At 46.7% G+C, this 15,000-nt stretch overlaps 1 protein-coding gene across 1 annotated transcript in view; it reads left to right on the plus strand.

Moving 5' to 3' along the window:
* Positions 1-15,000, plus strand: part of LOC143019413 (uncharacterized) — a gene marked incomplete at its 3' end in the record, with an annotated part of 167,825 nt that overhangs the window by 54,040 nt on the left and 98,785 nt on the right. The window contains exon 2 of the mRNA XM_076175048.1: positions 4,551-4,638. Coding sequence (XP_076031163.1) covers positions 4,551-4,638 — 88 coding nt within the window. The remainder of the gene's footprint in view (positions 1-4,550; positions 4,639-15,000) is intronic.

A 15,000-nucleotide genomic window follows, 5' to 3' on the forward strand; every position in this document is an offset into this window, starting at 1 on the left:
AATGAGGTGTGAGAGGGGAAAGGAGGGGAAGAGAAGGGAAGTGGTGAGGGGAAGTGAGGTGTGAGAAGGGAAAGGAGGGGAGAGAGGGGAAAGGATGGGGTAAGAGGACGTGAGGGGTGAGAGGGGAAGTGAGGGGAAGTGAGGTGTGAGAGGGGGAAATGAGGGGATAAGAGAAATTAAGGGGTGAAAGGGGAAGTGAGGGGAAAGTGAGGTGTGAGAGGGGAAAGGAGAAGATAAGAGGACGTGAAGGGTGAGAGGGGAAGTGAGGGAAAGTGAACGGAATTCAGGGGGTATTTAGGGGAAGTGAGGGCAAAGTGAGGTGTGAGAGGGGAAAGGAGGAGATAAGAGGACGTGAAGGGTGAGACGGGAAGTGAGGGAAAGTGAAGGGAATTCAGGGGGTATTTAGGGGAAGTGAGGGGAACTGAAGGGAAGTCATGGAAAGTGAGGTGTATTTAGAGAAAGTGAGGGGTATTTTGAAGTGAGGGGAACTGAAGGAAAGTGAGGGAGAAGTAAGGGGAATTGAGGGTACTTAGGGAAAGTGAGGGGAATTGAAGGGAAGTGAGGGAACTGAAGGGAGGTGAGGGTATATAGAGGAAATGAGGGGAATTCAAGGAACGTGAGGAAGAAGTGAGGGAAACTGAGGGGTACTTAGGGGAAGTGAGGGGAATTGAAGTGACGTCAGGGAGAAGTGAGGAGAATTGAGTGGTCCATAGAGGAATGGGAAGGAAGTTATAGGATATCAAGGGAATTGAGGGGAAAGCGAAGGAGAAGTGAGGGGAAATGAAGTGATAGGATGAGGGGAGGGGAGGGGATGAGGGGAAGTGAGGGGAAGTGAAGAAGTGAGAGGATGAAGGGAAGTGAGGGGTGTTTAGAGGAGGTACGAAGAATTGAAGGAAAGTGAGGGAGAAGTGAGGGGAAATGAGATGAGGGAATGCGAGGCGATGAGGGGAAGTGAGGGTATAATAGTGGGAACGTGAGGGGTTGAAGGGAAGTGAGGGAAGGTCACAGGAGGGAAGGGGAGAAATAGTGAGAGGGGAAATAGTAGGAAAACGTTATGAAAAGAGGGGAAATGAGGGGAAACGAGGGGAGGCCACGGAAAGGAAGGGAACGTGAAGGGGAACAGTTCCTTGGGAGGGAATGGAGGTGAGTGGAAGGGGGGAGAAAGGGGAAGGGAAAGGAGAGTGAGGGGTAATAGTTTGTTGTGAGGGGAAATGAAGGGGTAACCAGCGCTTCTATCCTTGGGGAAATCTCGCTCCGAGGAGGTGGAGTCATAGAGGTTCCCAAGGGGGGCAGTAACGGAACGGAGGGACTGGCGACGACTCTCCAGTCTTTAAAGAACATAGCGTGCCTCTGGTCCGCGGGGGTGTTCCTAAACTCCCTAGAATGTTGACCTCATAAGATTTAAGCAGCCAGGAGTACGGAGGCTGGGAGGGGAAAAGAGAGGGAGTAGAGAGGGGAAAAGAGGGGAAAATGAGGGGGGAAATGAGGGGAAAAGGAGTTGTACAGGGAGGGAAGGGATTGCAAAGGGGAACATTTTTTTTTTTTTTGTGGCGAGCTTTTTTTGGTTGTTTTGGCACAATAATAAAAAAGAGGGGAAATAAAGAGCAAAAGAGAGGAAACTAGGGGAGGAGAGAGGGAGGGAGGGAGCTGACGGGAAGTGAATGGAGGTCTCTGGAGGGAGGAGAAGGGAGAGTGAGAGGTCATGGAGGGAGAGGAGACAAAAATAATCGAAAAAGAAGAAAAAGAGTGAAAAGAGAGGATGACGAAGGGAAGTGAAGGGAATGAGAAGAGACTGTGAGAGAGAGAGAGAGAAAAAACGTAGGGAGTGATAGGGACGGTGGAAGAAAGGTAGCGAAAAAAGAGATAATAGAAAAATAAAGCAGGAGAAGAGAGAGGACGAGAGAGAGAGAGAGAGAGAGAGAGAGAGAGAGAGAGAGAGAGAGGAAGAGGGAGAGAGAGAGAGAGAGAGAGGAAGAGGGAGAGAGAGAGAGAGGAAGAGGGAGAGAGAGAGAGAGAGAGAGAGAGAGAGAGAGAGAGAGAGAGAGAGAGAGAGACGGAGGGAGGGAAAAAGAGAGCGAGAGAGAGAGAGAGGAAGAGAGAGAGAGAGAGAAAGAGGATAAGAAAGCAGACACAGGAGAGAATAATGGTGGGAAGAGGAAAAGAGAGAGGGGAAGAGGGGAGAGCCAAAAAGGGGAAATAGGTACAAAACGAGTCTTAAGAGGGGAAAGAAGAACTAAAAAGGAATGAGATCAAGAATGTAAAAAAGGGGAAACCAAAAGAAGGAGGCGAGGTTGGAATGGAGACGAGGGGAAAGTAATGGCGGAGAGGGGAAAAAAGGGGAATCAGAGAGGAAGAAGAGGGGATCAGTGGAGAAAAAGAGGGCATAGAATCAAGTGAGAAAAAAGATTGATAGCTTTAGTATAGAGACACAGAGGTCCGCCTCCCTCCCCCCTCCCTCCCCCCCAAAAAAAAAATATATATATATATATTGGTACCCCTGATTCTACCGCAAAACCGGTTAGTACCCTTCCTTTTCACGACGCTGGTTGGTAATCCTGCTTGTCATAACTCCGGTTGGTAATCTTGCGTGTCATAAAGCCGGTTGGTAATCCTGCTTGTCACAACTCCGGTTGGTAATCTTGCGTGTCATAAAGCCGGTTGGTAATCCTGCTTGTCATAAAACCGGTGGGCATCCTTCCTTTTCACGGCGCCGGTTGGTAATCCTGCTTGTCACAACTCCGGTTGGTAATCTTGCTTGTCATAAAGCCGATTGGTAATCTTGCTTGTCATACAGCCGGTTGGTAATGCTGTTTGTCATAAAGCCGGTTGGTAATCCTGCTTGTCACAGCTCCGGTTGGTAGTCCTGCTTGTCACAGCTTCGGTTGGTAGTCCTGCTTGTCATACAGCCGGTTGGTAATCCTGTTTGTCACAGCTCCGATTGGCAATCCTGCTTGTCACAACTCCGGTTGGTAATCCTGCTAGCCATATAGGCGGTTAGCACCCTTCCTTTTCATGGCCGGTTGGTAATCCTGCTTGTCATAAAGCCGGTTGGTAATCCTGCTAAACATATAGATGGTTAGCACCCTTCCTTTTCATGGTCCGGTTGGTAATCCTGCTAGCCATAAACCCGGTTGGTAATCCTGCTTGTCATAAATCCGGTTGGCAATTCTGCTGGACATAAAGCCAGTGGGAAAGAGTAGAACGAGAATGAGGAAGGAAGAGGAGGAAGAGGAGGAAGAGGAAGATGAGGAAGAGGAGGAGGGAAGACTGAAGGGAAAATCATAGATGCAAGAAGAGTATGACGAGTAGGAGGATGAAGAAGAGGAGGAGGAAGAGGAGGAAGAAGAGGAGGAGGGAAGAGGAGGACGAGCTGGGATAGAAGTAGGAAGAGGAGGAGGAGGAGGAGTAGGAGAAGAAAAAAGAGGAGGAGGCTGAAGAAGCGGAAGATGAAGAGAAGGAAGAGAAAAAGGAGGAGGAAAAGGGGTAGGAGGAAAAAGATGAAGAGGAGGAGGAGGAGGAAGAGGGAGAGGGGATAATAGGAAAAGCAGAAGAGAAGGAGGAGAAGCAGGAGTGGAAGAAGGAAGAAGAGAAAAATGTGAATAGGCAAAGGGAGAAATAGGAGGAGGAAGAGGAGGAGGAGGAAGAGGAGTAGGAGGAGGAGGAAGAGGAGTAGGAAAAGTCGAAAACCTACTCTTCCTCCTCCTCCTCCTCCTCTTCTTCTTCTTCCTCCTCCCCCCCTCCTTCCCCGCTCTTCCTTGTTCTTCCTACACCACCTCTCATTAGGCTTTTAAGTGATTATCGGAGACGCTCTTGATGAAGAAGAAGTCTTCGGGGGGGGGAGGGGGGAGGAGGAAGATCCAGATCCCAGGGGCTTCCTCAGCCTTCTTCCTCTTCGGTCTTTTTCTTCTTCTTCTTCTTCTTCTTCTTCTTCAGTCTTACTCTTTAGTCTTTTCCATTGTCTTTTAGTTTTCATATTTGTTCGTGTTGTTCTTTAGCCTTCGTCTTCTAGTCTTTTTATTTTATATATTCATTCATTTATTTTATTTCATTTTATTATTATTATTATTATCATTATTATTATTATTATCATTAATTATTATTATTATTATTATTATTATTATCATTATTATTATTATTATTATTGTCATTATTATTAATTATTATCATCATCATCATCGTCATCGTCATCATCATCATCATCATCATCAATCATTATCATTATTATTATTATTATTATTATTATTATTATTATTATTATTATTATTATTATTATTATTATTATTATTATTATGCTTCCGTCCATTCATCCATGTCTAGTCTTGTTCAATTATCTCTTCCAGTCTTCCTCAGTTTTTTTTTTTTTTTTTTTTTGTTACTTAGTCTTCTTCAGTTCGGAGGCACCCTATCGGTGATCTGGTGACAGGAACAGTTGCTTGCAGGTTGCCTCCTTTTCACGTGAATAAAATAAATGTTCTACATCTTTTTAGTCGATAAGGATGCACAGGGCAAAGCCAGTCGATAACCTAATCCTTTTTGGTGATTCTTTTCAGGATTCGGATCCGATTCCTTGCTCTGCAAGCCGGGAGAAGGACACGGCATGGGACTCTCCAGGAAGAAGAAGAAGAAGAGAAGGCACAGGTAAGAAGGAGAAGGAGGAGGAGGAGAGGAAGGAGGAGGAGGAGGAGGAGGAGGAGGAGGAGGAGGTTGAGGAGGGGGGAGGGAGGAGGGAAGGGGATGGGGGAAAGAGAGAAAAAAAGGAGGGACTGGGAAGAGAAAATGGACTGGGAGAGGGGAGGAAGGGAGAAGGAAGGAAGATAAAAGAGACTTAAAATAGATTTGGAAGGAGAGAGAATTGGGATGAGAGAGAGAGAGAGAGAGAGAGAGAGAGAGAGAGAGAGAGAGAGAGAGAGAGAGAGAGAAAGAGAGAGAGAGAGAGAGAGAGACCTGGGAGTTGAGAGACTTCGTATGTGAGAGAGACCTGGGAGGTGAGATACTTGAGAGGAGAGACACCTGGCAGAAGAGAGACTTCGAATTTAAGAGAAAGACCTGAGAGAAAAGAGACTTCGGATGTGAGACCTTGGAGATGAGGTAATTGGGTGCAGAGAGACTGGGAGGAGACAGCATAAAGAGAGACACCTCGAAGGAGACTTGGGAGGAGAGAGACTTGGAGTTTGAAGACTAGGCAAGACAGAGACCCAAATGTAAAATTTCTTGTCCTCTTTGTCCTTCTCATCTACTTTCTAATTCTCCTCCTCCTCCTTCTTCTTCTTCTTCTTCTTCTTCTTCTTCTTCTTCTTCTTCTTCTTCCTTTTCTCCATCTTCTACTTTTAGTATCTTCCAATTCTTCCCCATTTTCTATTTTTCTATTTTTTTTCTACTATTACTGTTTTACCGTCTTAGTATTTCTTTTTCTTTTTCCTGTTTGTCCTTCTCATCTACTTTCTAATTCTCCTCCTCCTCCTCCTCCTCCTCCTTCTTCTTCTTCCTTTTCTCCATCTTCTACTTTTGGCATCTTCCAATTCTTCCCCATTTTCTATTTTTCTATTTTTTCTACTATTACTGTTTTACCGTCTTACAATTTTTTTGTCTTTGTCCTCTTCTTCCCTGTTATTTCTGATTCTCCCATTTTTCCTCATCCTCTTCCTTCCCCTTTTCACCCCGTTCCTCTTCTTCTTCCTCCTCCTCCTCCTTCTGTTTCTCATCCTATTTGTCTTCCTTTCCTCCTCTTCCTCCTCCTCCTGTTCCTCCTCCTCTTCCTTCCCCTTTTCACCCCGTTCCTCTTCTTCTTCCTTCTCCTCCTCCTCCTGTTTCTCATCCTGTTTGTCTTCCTTTCCTCCTCTTCCTCCTCCTTCTGTTCCTCATCCTGTTTGTTCCCCTATTCTTCCTCCCTTTCCTCCTCTTCTTCCTCCGCCTCTTCCTTCTCCTCCTCTTCCTCCTCTCCTCCTACTCATTCCCTTACCTCTCCTCTTACTCTCCATCCTCTTCTCCTTCCTCCTCCTCTTCTTCCTCCTTCCTCCTCTTATTCGTACCATTGTTCTCGTTCTTCTTCCTCCTCCTCCTCCTCCTCCTCCTCCTCTTGTCTCATCCTCCTTATACCTCCCCTCTACCCTTCCCTCTTCACCCCAACCCCTCTCAACCCCCTCCCCCCCCAACACCTGAAACCCGAGCCACCATAAAGAATAGGTTGCGAGTGAGGTTGCGGTAGGTAGTTGTGAGGTAGGTGATGGTGGAGAAGGGGTGGGGGGAGGGGGAGGGGGGGAGAAAGTCCCCCCCACACTCCTCCCACCCCCCGGCACTAATAATGCTGAAAGGAGGCACACGATTGGAGGGGATACTCAAGACGATGTCAATTTGCATAAAAGTGGTGCCACAGCCGATTGGATGCTCGGGGTGTCCTCCCCCCCTTTCCCCCCTCTCCCCTCCCACCTTTCCCCCCTCTCCTCTCCCACCTTTCCCCCCTCTCCTCTCCCACCTTTCCCCCCTCTCCTCTCCCACCTTTCCCCCCTCTCCCTTCCCACCTTTCCCCCCTCTCCTCTCCCACCTTTCCCCCCTCTCCCTTCCCACCTTTCCCCCCTCTCCCCTCCCACCTTTCCCCCCTCTCCCCTCCCACCTTTCCCCCCTCTCCCCTCCCACCTTTCCCCCCTCTCCCCTCCCACCTTTCCCCCCTCTCCCTTCCCACCTTTCCCCCCTCTCCCCTCCCACCTGTCCCCCTCTCCTCTCCCACCTTTTCCCCCTCTCCCCTCCCACCTTTCCCCCCTCTCCCCTCCCACCTTTCCCCCCTCTCCCCTCCCACCTTTCCCCCCTCTCCCCCCGCTTGCCATGCTCTCACCCCCGGGTAAGAGTCTGCCCATTTCCCGGCACTACGGGGTGGTTAAGCACGGTGGTATATGAAACTAATGGTGGTTGAGTGTAGTTGATTTCCCCCCATACTTCGGGGGTTGGGGATGGGACTGGGGGAGGGGCGTGGGAGAGGGGAAGGTCCCCCTACCCGCCGAGGTAGATGGAACAGGTGGTGATAGAAGATGGTGGTGGTGATGATGGTGGTGGTGGTAGTGGTGGTGATAGTGGTGCAGGTGGTGGTGGAGGTGGTGATGGTGATAGTTATGGTGGTGGAGGTGGTGATGATGGTGATGATGGTGATAATGTTGGAATTATGAAGAACCTGGAAGGCGATAATGCTCTACGGTCAGTGACACTTTTGTGACATGATTAAATTGGCGTGACAGTTCTTTGTCCGTATTATTACAATCCTACCGGGACACGACCTCACCATTCACGAGGTCATTACTACGGCCATTGTCAATTCTATCAATGATATTGCTGCGTCTATTGTCAATTCTATTATCGATGTTACTTCCTCTATTGTCAATTGTGTCCTTAGTGAAATTGGGATTTCTCTCTCCACTTTCAATCTCACAGCCATCAACTAATGCTTCCACCTCCACTCACTCCACCTCCATCTCGCCCTCCACCTCCCTCCTCTTCTGTTTCCCTGTGATCTTATTTCATCTTTTTTATATCATATGTTCTCTTCTTTCTCCAACAGTGATGTAGATCCTCCAACAATACTTAGTGCTCTCTCTTCTCTTCCTCCTCCACCCTTCCTATGTCTTTTACTCCTCTTTTCCTCTTCCTCTTTCTCCTCCTCTTCCTCTTTCTCCTCCTCTTCTTCCTCTCTCCCCCTCCTTCCTCTTCCCTTTTCTCCAATCCTTCCTCTTTCTCCTCCTCCTCTTCCTCTTTCTCCTCCTCCTCTTCCTCTCTCTCCCCATCCTTCCTCTTCCCTTTTCTCCAGTCCTTCCTCTTTCTCCTCCTCCTCTTCCTCTTTCCCCTCCTCCTCCTCTTCCTCTCTCTCCCCATCCTTCCTCTTCCCTTTTCTCCAGTCCTTCCTCTTTCTCCTCCTCCTCTTCCTCTTTCCCCTCCTCCTCCTCTTCCTCTTTCTCCCCCTCCTTTTCCCCTTTCTCCTCCTCCTCTTCCTCTCTCCCCCTCCTTTTCCTCTTTCTCCCCTCCTCCTCTTTCTCTTTCCCCCTCCTCTTCCTCTTCCCCCCTCCTCTTCCTCTTTCTCCTCCTCTTCCTCTTCTCCTCCTCCTCCTCCTCCTCTTCCTCTTTCTCCCCCTCCTCTTCCTCTTTCTCCCCCTCCTCTTCCTCTTTCTCCCCCTCCTTTTCCTCTTTCTCCTCCTCTTCCTCTTCTCCTCCTCTTTCTCCCCCTCCTTTTCCTCTTTCTCCCCTCCTCCTCTTTCTCTTTCCCCCTCCTCTTCCTCCTCCTCCTCCCCTTCCTCCTTCACCTCCTCCTCTTCCTCCTCCTTACAATCATCATCCTTACCATCACCTCTACCATCTCCATACAATCCCCCCATCGTCACCACTCTTGTCTTGGTCAACATTTCTTTGTAATATTCTAGAGTTGAAAATGGAAATACATTCTAGAACAAGCGACCACCTTCGGGACTTTTATTGTTATTTATGAGCGTCGCCAGACGATTTAATTAATCTCTGACGTGTGTAGGTCCCTCGCAACACTGAGGGGTTGAACAAGACTTGGAGGAATAAAAATGTATGTATACGACGACGTAAATCAGTCGTGATTATTCTAAATGAAAAGAAAATAAAGACGTTATAGTAAAATATCTAGAGGTGGTTGCAGGGTAGAGTCTGGTTACACACACACATAAGCACACATACACATATATACATATATACTCGTGTATATATTTATATATATATATATACATATATATAAGTGTACATGTGTGTGTGTGTGTACATATACACACACACATACGTATATATATATGTGTGTGTGTGTGTGTGTGTGTGTGTGTGTGTGTGTGTGTGTGTGTGTGTGTGTGTGTGTGTGTGTGTGTGTGTGTGTGTGTGTACATAAACATGATCTTCATCGTCTTCATTTCCTTCGTCTTTCTCAGACTTTTCCTATTTCCCTTCATATCCCTCCTTCTCTTTAACCTTTCCTCTCTGCTCTTTCTGTCCCTCCTCTCCTTCATACCCTCTTCCGCCGGGCCTTAATCTGCCCTTATTTCAGCCCTTTCCTGATTTTTAACTTTCTCTCTCTGTGTATCCCAGCCTTGCGTTACATTGTTATGATTTTATTTCCTGACTGAGAATAAATTCTCCGTCTTTTCATATATTCTTCTTCACGCCTCTTCCCCCTCCTCTCTCTCTCTCTCTCTCTCTCTCTCTCTCTCTCTCTCTCTCTCTTTCTTCCTCTCTCCTTGTCGTATATGCCTTCTCATCTCCCCTATTTATTGTTATACTATTTCTCTTCTTCGATGTTTACTTTCTGTTCTTCGTCTCGTTCTTTTCATCTTTATCATCACTTTTTTCTTTTCGTCTTGTACGTCTTACTCCTCTTCGCTTCGCTTTGCCTCTCGCTTTCCTCCTCTTCGCTTCGCTTCGCTTCTCGCTTTCCTCCTCTTCGCTTCGCTTCGCTTTGCTTCTCGCTCTCTTCCTCTTCGCTTTGCTTCGCTTTGCTTCTCTTCTCGTTTTCCTTCTCTTCGCTTCGCTTCTCGCTTTCCTCTTCGCTTCGCTTTCTTTCTCGTTTTCCTCCTCTTCGCTTCGCTTCGTTTCTCGCTTTCCTCCTCTTCGCTTCTGTTCGCTTCGCTTCTCTTCTCGTTTTCCTCCTCTTCGCTTCGCCTTTCTTCGTTCCTTTAACTGCTCACTCTATTATCATCTCTCCTTTTCTCTTCTCCCAGTTGGAGAGCCTGCTAGCACCACCATGGACCAGAGTCACGCGGGATGCTTCTATGATTGGACACTAATCTTTATGCTCAAAGAAGATAACTGATCACTTTTAGTGTGTGTGTGTGTGTGTGTGTGTGTGTGTGTGTGTGTGTGTGTGTGTGTGTGTGTGTGTGTGTGTGTGTGTGTGTGTGTGTGTGTGTGTGTGTGCGTGTTTGTATGTGCGCGCGCTATGTGCGTACACACAGTACGTTAAATTCATTATGAATGTTATATAAGTGTATGTAGTACAATGTGTGTATACATACATATATACACACACACACACACACACACACATATCTATACATATATACATATTCTTTGTCGGATCCTACGGGAGCGAGAGCATTGTTTAAGTTGAACGAAGTTGTTGTGTGTGTATGTGTGATGAGGTCGTCGGCGGGGAGAAGATTGGTGTTGAGGGCATTTACAAGTTTCCCCAGAGTTCATTTTGTTACCCCCCAGACGTCTTGAGACCCAATCAGGGGACATCATCTTCCGGAGGCTTTCGTTTCGCTCAGGGACGAGAAGAGAGACTTGTATGGGGACACGTGTCGCGTGTACTTGTTCTTCTTCGTCTATGGATGGTTCTTGATGATGAGGTCTCTGACGTGAGGGAAAGTCTTTGGGTCAGAAGTCTTGGTGAAAGAATTTGGTCGACTGGTTTCGTTCATTCCTTTGACTGGAGTGTCGCTAATCCTGAACCTTAGGTTCTCATCTCCTTGTTAAAAATGTCCATTCTCCCCAAAAATAAATAAATAAATGAATTAATAAATGAATTAATTAATAAATGATAAATAAGAAGGCTAGGAGCCTCTGAGTCGCTAATCTTGAACCATAGGCTCTCATCTCCTTCTTAAAAATGTCTATTCTCCCCAAAAATAAATTAATAAATGAATTAATAAATAAATTAATAAATAGATAAATGAATGAATAAATGATAAATAAGAAAGTGAGGAGCCTATAGTTGCTTTCAATGCCGAAGACAAGTTTATAATTTGACAAATAGAAAAAATATTAACAAGATCATCAGTACAGATATTGCTGTAGTCTTCAACGAAATATGTCCACAGGAGAAAATGCAACCGAAATATACATTTTCTTGGTTCTCTCTTTCTCTCCCCTTCCTCCTCGCTAACCTCCCCTCGCTTCTTTTGCTCACTCCTCCCCTCTCCCCCACCTTTCCTTGTTCCTCCATTTCCCCTCGTTCCTATTCTTCTCTCCCTTCCGTTTCCCCTCTTTTGCAAGCCGCGCCAATCAACCCTCGCCCCCAATTCCCCTCTTCCGCCTGTCTTCTTCAGACTTGCTCCCCTCTCTTGCTCCCTCTCTCCCCTTCCCCTCTTCCCTTTTCCCCTCTTTTCGCATCTTTCCCCTTTTCTTGCTCTTCTCTTCCAATCCATGTTATTCTCTTTCTATCTCTACCGCTCCTCCATCGTTCTTCCTCTTCCTCACTTCTCTTCCTTTCTCTTCCTCCTACCTGGCATCCACACCTTTGCCCCAAGTGCCGGGACAGCCAAGGCAAGTTACCAGTAGCCATTGGGAATCGATCCTAGTTCTCTTTCGTGCCCTCCTGTGTTCTCTGCCTCCTCTTCTGTTTTTTTTTTCATTTTCTCAAAACCTCATTTTCTCTTTATAATCTCATAACCTTCATTTTATTTTTTCTCTCCGTCTCTCTTCTTCTCTGTAGTACATATACTTACTCCATTCTCTCTTTCCGTCTCTCTCTCTCTCTCATTCTCTTTTCCTTCCAGTCCTGCTTTCCTACTTTTTCTCTTTTTCCTCATCTTCCTTCCCTCTTCGTTCCTCCTCTCTCCTCACCCTATCCCTTCCCTTTCCTCCTCTCTCTCACCCTATTCCCTCCCTTTCCTCCTCTCTTCTCACCCTATCCCTTCCCTTTCCTCCTCTCTTCTCATCTTATCCCTTCCCATTCCTCCTCTCTTCCCACCATATCCGTTCCCCTTTCCTCCTCTCTTTCCTCACCTTATCCCTTCCCTCTTCCTCCTCTCTCCTCACATTATTCCTTCCCCTTTCCTCCTCTTTTCCTCACCCTATTCCTTCTCTCTTCCTCCTCTTTCTCCTCACCCTATTCCTTCTCACTTTCCTCAACCTATTCCTTCTCTCTTCCTCCTCTCTCTCCTCAACCTATTCCTTCACTTTTCTCCTCTCTCTCCTCACCCTATTCCTTCCCTTTCCTCCTCTCTCTTCACCCTATTCCTTCCCTTTCCTCCTCTCTTTCTCCTCACCCTATTCCTCTTTTCCATTGGGCTTGTTCCCTCCTTCCTTCCTTCCCTCCCTCCCTCCCTCCTTCCGTCTTCCCCTATCTCTTTCTACTTCTCGGCAGGCATTCCTCTTCCTCTCCTCTCCCTCCAACTCTTTCCTCTCCCTTCTCCTTCCCTCAATCCTCTCCCCAATCAATTCTTTAATTCCTTCCTCTTTCTCCTCCTCTTTTCCACCCACCCCCTTTCTTTCCTCCCCACCCTTTCTCCCTCTTACGTCCTCCCCTCCGTTCTCTCTCCCCCATTTTCTCTCCCACAATCTATTCTTTCATTCCTTCATCTCTCTCCCCCTCTCATCCCCACCTTCTTGCCTTTTTTGGTGTTTTCTCTTCCCTTCCCATCTCCCCTTCTTTCCCTTTCCTTCCTCCCCCCGCTTCTCCCTTCATTCTCTCTCTCTCTCTCTCTTTCTCTCTCTCTCCTTCCTCTTCCACCCCCTCCTCCCTCATTCCCTCTCTTTCCTCTTTCCTCCTTTTCCTCCCTTCCTTCTCCCCCATTCTCTCTTTCCTTCCTCTTCCCCCTTTCTCCCCCATTGTCTATTTCCTTCCTCTCCCCCTCCTCCCCATTCTCTCTTTCCTTCCTTTTCCCCTTTCCTTTCCCCCATTCTCTCTTTCCTTCCTCTTCCCATTTCTCCCCCTCGCCCCTATTCTTTATTTCCTTCCTCTTCCCCCTTTCTCCCCTTCCTCCCCCATTCTCTATTTCCTTCCTCTTCCCCCTTTCTCCCCTTCCTCCCCCATTCTCTCTTTCCTTCCATTTCTCCCCTCCTCCCCATTTTCTCTCTCCTTCCTGTTCCCCCTTTCTTCCCCTCCTCCCCCATTCTCTCTTTCCTTCCCTTCCCTCTTTCTCCCCCTCCCCCTATTCTCTCTTTCCTTCCCCTTCCCTCTTTCTCCCCCTCCCCCTATTCTCTCTTTCCTTCCTCTTCCCCCATGCTCTCTTTCCTTCCCCTTCCCCTTTTCTCCCCTCCTCCCCCCATTCTCTCTTTCCTTCCCCTTCCCCCCTTTCTCCCCCCCCCAAGAGTGACTATCAGTACCAGAATGGAAAGTCACCACGACAAAGGAAATACGAAGAGTCAAGCGACGTATTGCTCTTGGTCTTGTTGGGGTGAAAGGGGGAAAGGGGGGAAAGGAGGGAGGAAGGGGGAAAGGGGGAATGGGGAAAAGGGAAAGGGGGAGGAAGGGGGAAAGGGGGAGGGAGGAAAGGGGAAGGGGGAAAAGGGGGAGGGAGGAAGAGGGGAAGGGGGAAAGGGGGAGGGAGGAAGGGGGAAAGGGGGAGGAAGGAAGGGGGAAGGGGGAGGGAGGAAGGAGGAAGGGGGAAAGGGGGAGGGAGGAAGGGAGAAGGGGGAAGGGGGAGGGAGGAAGGGGGAAAGGGGGAGGGAGGAAGGGGAAGGGGGGAAAGAGGGAGTGAGGGAGGGGGAAAGGGGAGGGAGGAAGGGGGAAAGGGGGGAGTAGTTGGAAAGAGGGAGGGATGAACGGAGTGGCAAGGAGAGGTGGGAGTCGGGGAATTGGAGTATATTGGGGAGTGAGGGAGTGAGGGGATTAATTCTATACACACACACACACACACACACATAGGTGGGAGTAAGAGGGAGTAACAGAGAGTCATGGAGAAGGTCAGGGTTGAAGTATGGAGGATTATCGCATTGGAATGGACTAGGAGTATGGGAGTAAAATGAGAAGTGAGAAATAACTATAGATACTCTGGGAGTGTGGAGTGTGAGCATTGAAAGTTCGGGAGTAAGAGGGAGTGGGAGTGGAATTTCTTAGATTTTAATGATATCATGGAGGAAACGAAGTATTGGAGTAGATATGGAGTCTGGGAGTGTCAGAAGATAGGGAGTAGAAAATCTGGGAGTCAGAGCCAGTAGAGTGTTGGAGTAGAGGTTTTGAGCTCTTTGGGAGTGTCAGTGAGGGAGTATGGTAGGGTTGGGAGTCTTAGGGTGTGGTTGGGAGTGACTCTGTAGAGTTCTTGTGGGAGTCCCTTATCTACGTTATTTTGATATTTTGTTTTATCTTATTATCATTTCACATTGATTTTATTTATATTTAATTTCATTTTACTTTTATTTATTTATTTATTTATTTATTCATTTATTTATTTATATATTTATTCATTTATCTATTACTTTCATATAGACACTACAAATGTACATTTGCCTTCCACTTGTAAGTACCACAGTTTGGATTGAGAAGTTCTTAGTTGTAGATCGTAAATTTACGATCAAGTTAAGCCACATTATACTTATAAGACATAAACAAAGACGCCCGCAGCAGAAGTGAAGCCGACTGTACATTGACGAACTGCATCAGCGTTGTGCCCAAAGACCAGAGCGGCACAGTGTAAACCAAGGCTCTTCTCCTGTTCCAGTGTTCATCTGTTCAAAAAGTTCTGCAGAACATTGTTCTTCACAAAATTTGTTTTGGCTGTTTGATAATTCTGTTCTGTTTGCCCTCAGGGGAATGAAATCGTCAAGGGGTTAGCCAGAATAAAGCATGTAAAGTGTGCCACCATGGTGACGTGGGGAGCCCATTCTTTATATATATATATATATATATATATATATATATATATATATATACCCATATATACATATACATATATACATATATATATATGTATATATACATACATATATATGTATATATATACATATATACATACATGTATATCTAAATAGAATCACCAGTGACGGTGATGTCGATCAAATAATTCCAACTGTTAACTGCCGTGGTTCTCTGTAAAATAGTATGTACGGACGGCAGTTAGCAGTCAACTTAGTTCCTCGGGAAGTAGATTAACTTCCAGGTTGGAGAATTTTATAGGGTCAGTAGCTCAGTTGGTAAGGCGACGGCAGTGAGAATTCACAAGCCCGGTTTGAATCCGGGGATGACAGTCGGAATTATTTGATACATACATACATACATACATACATACATATATATATATATACAGTATATATATATATATATATACATATATATATATATATATATAT

Source organism: Oratosquilla oratoria, chromosome 37 (assembly GCF_046742065.1).
Source record: "Oratosquilla oratoria isolate Oo_2021 chromosome 37, ASM4674206v1, whole genome shotgun sequence".
NCBI classification, from domain to species: Eukaryota; Metazoa; Arthropoda; class Malacostraca; order Stomatopoda; family Squillidae; genus Oratosquilla; species Oratosquilla oratoria.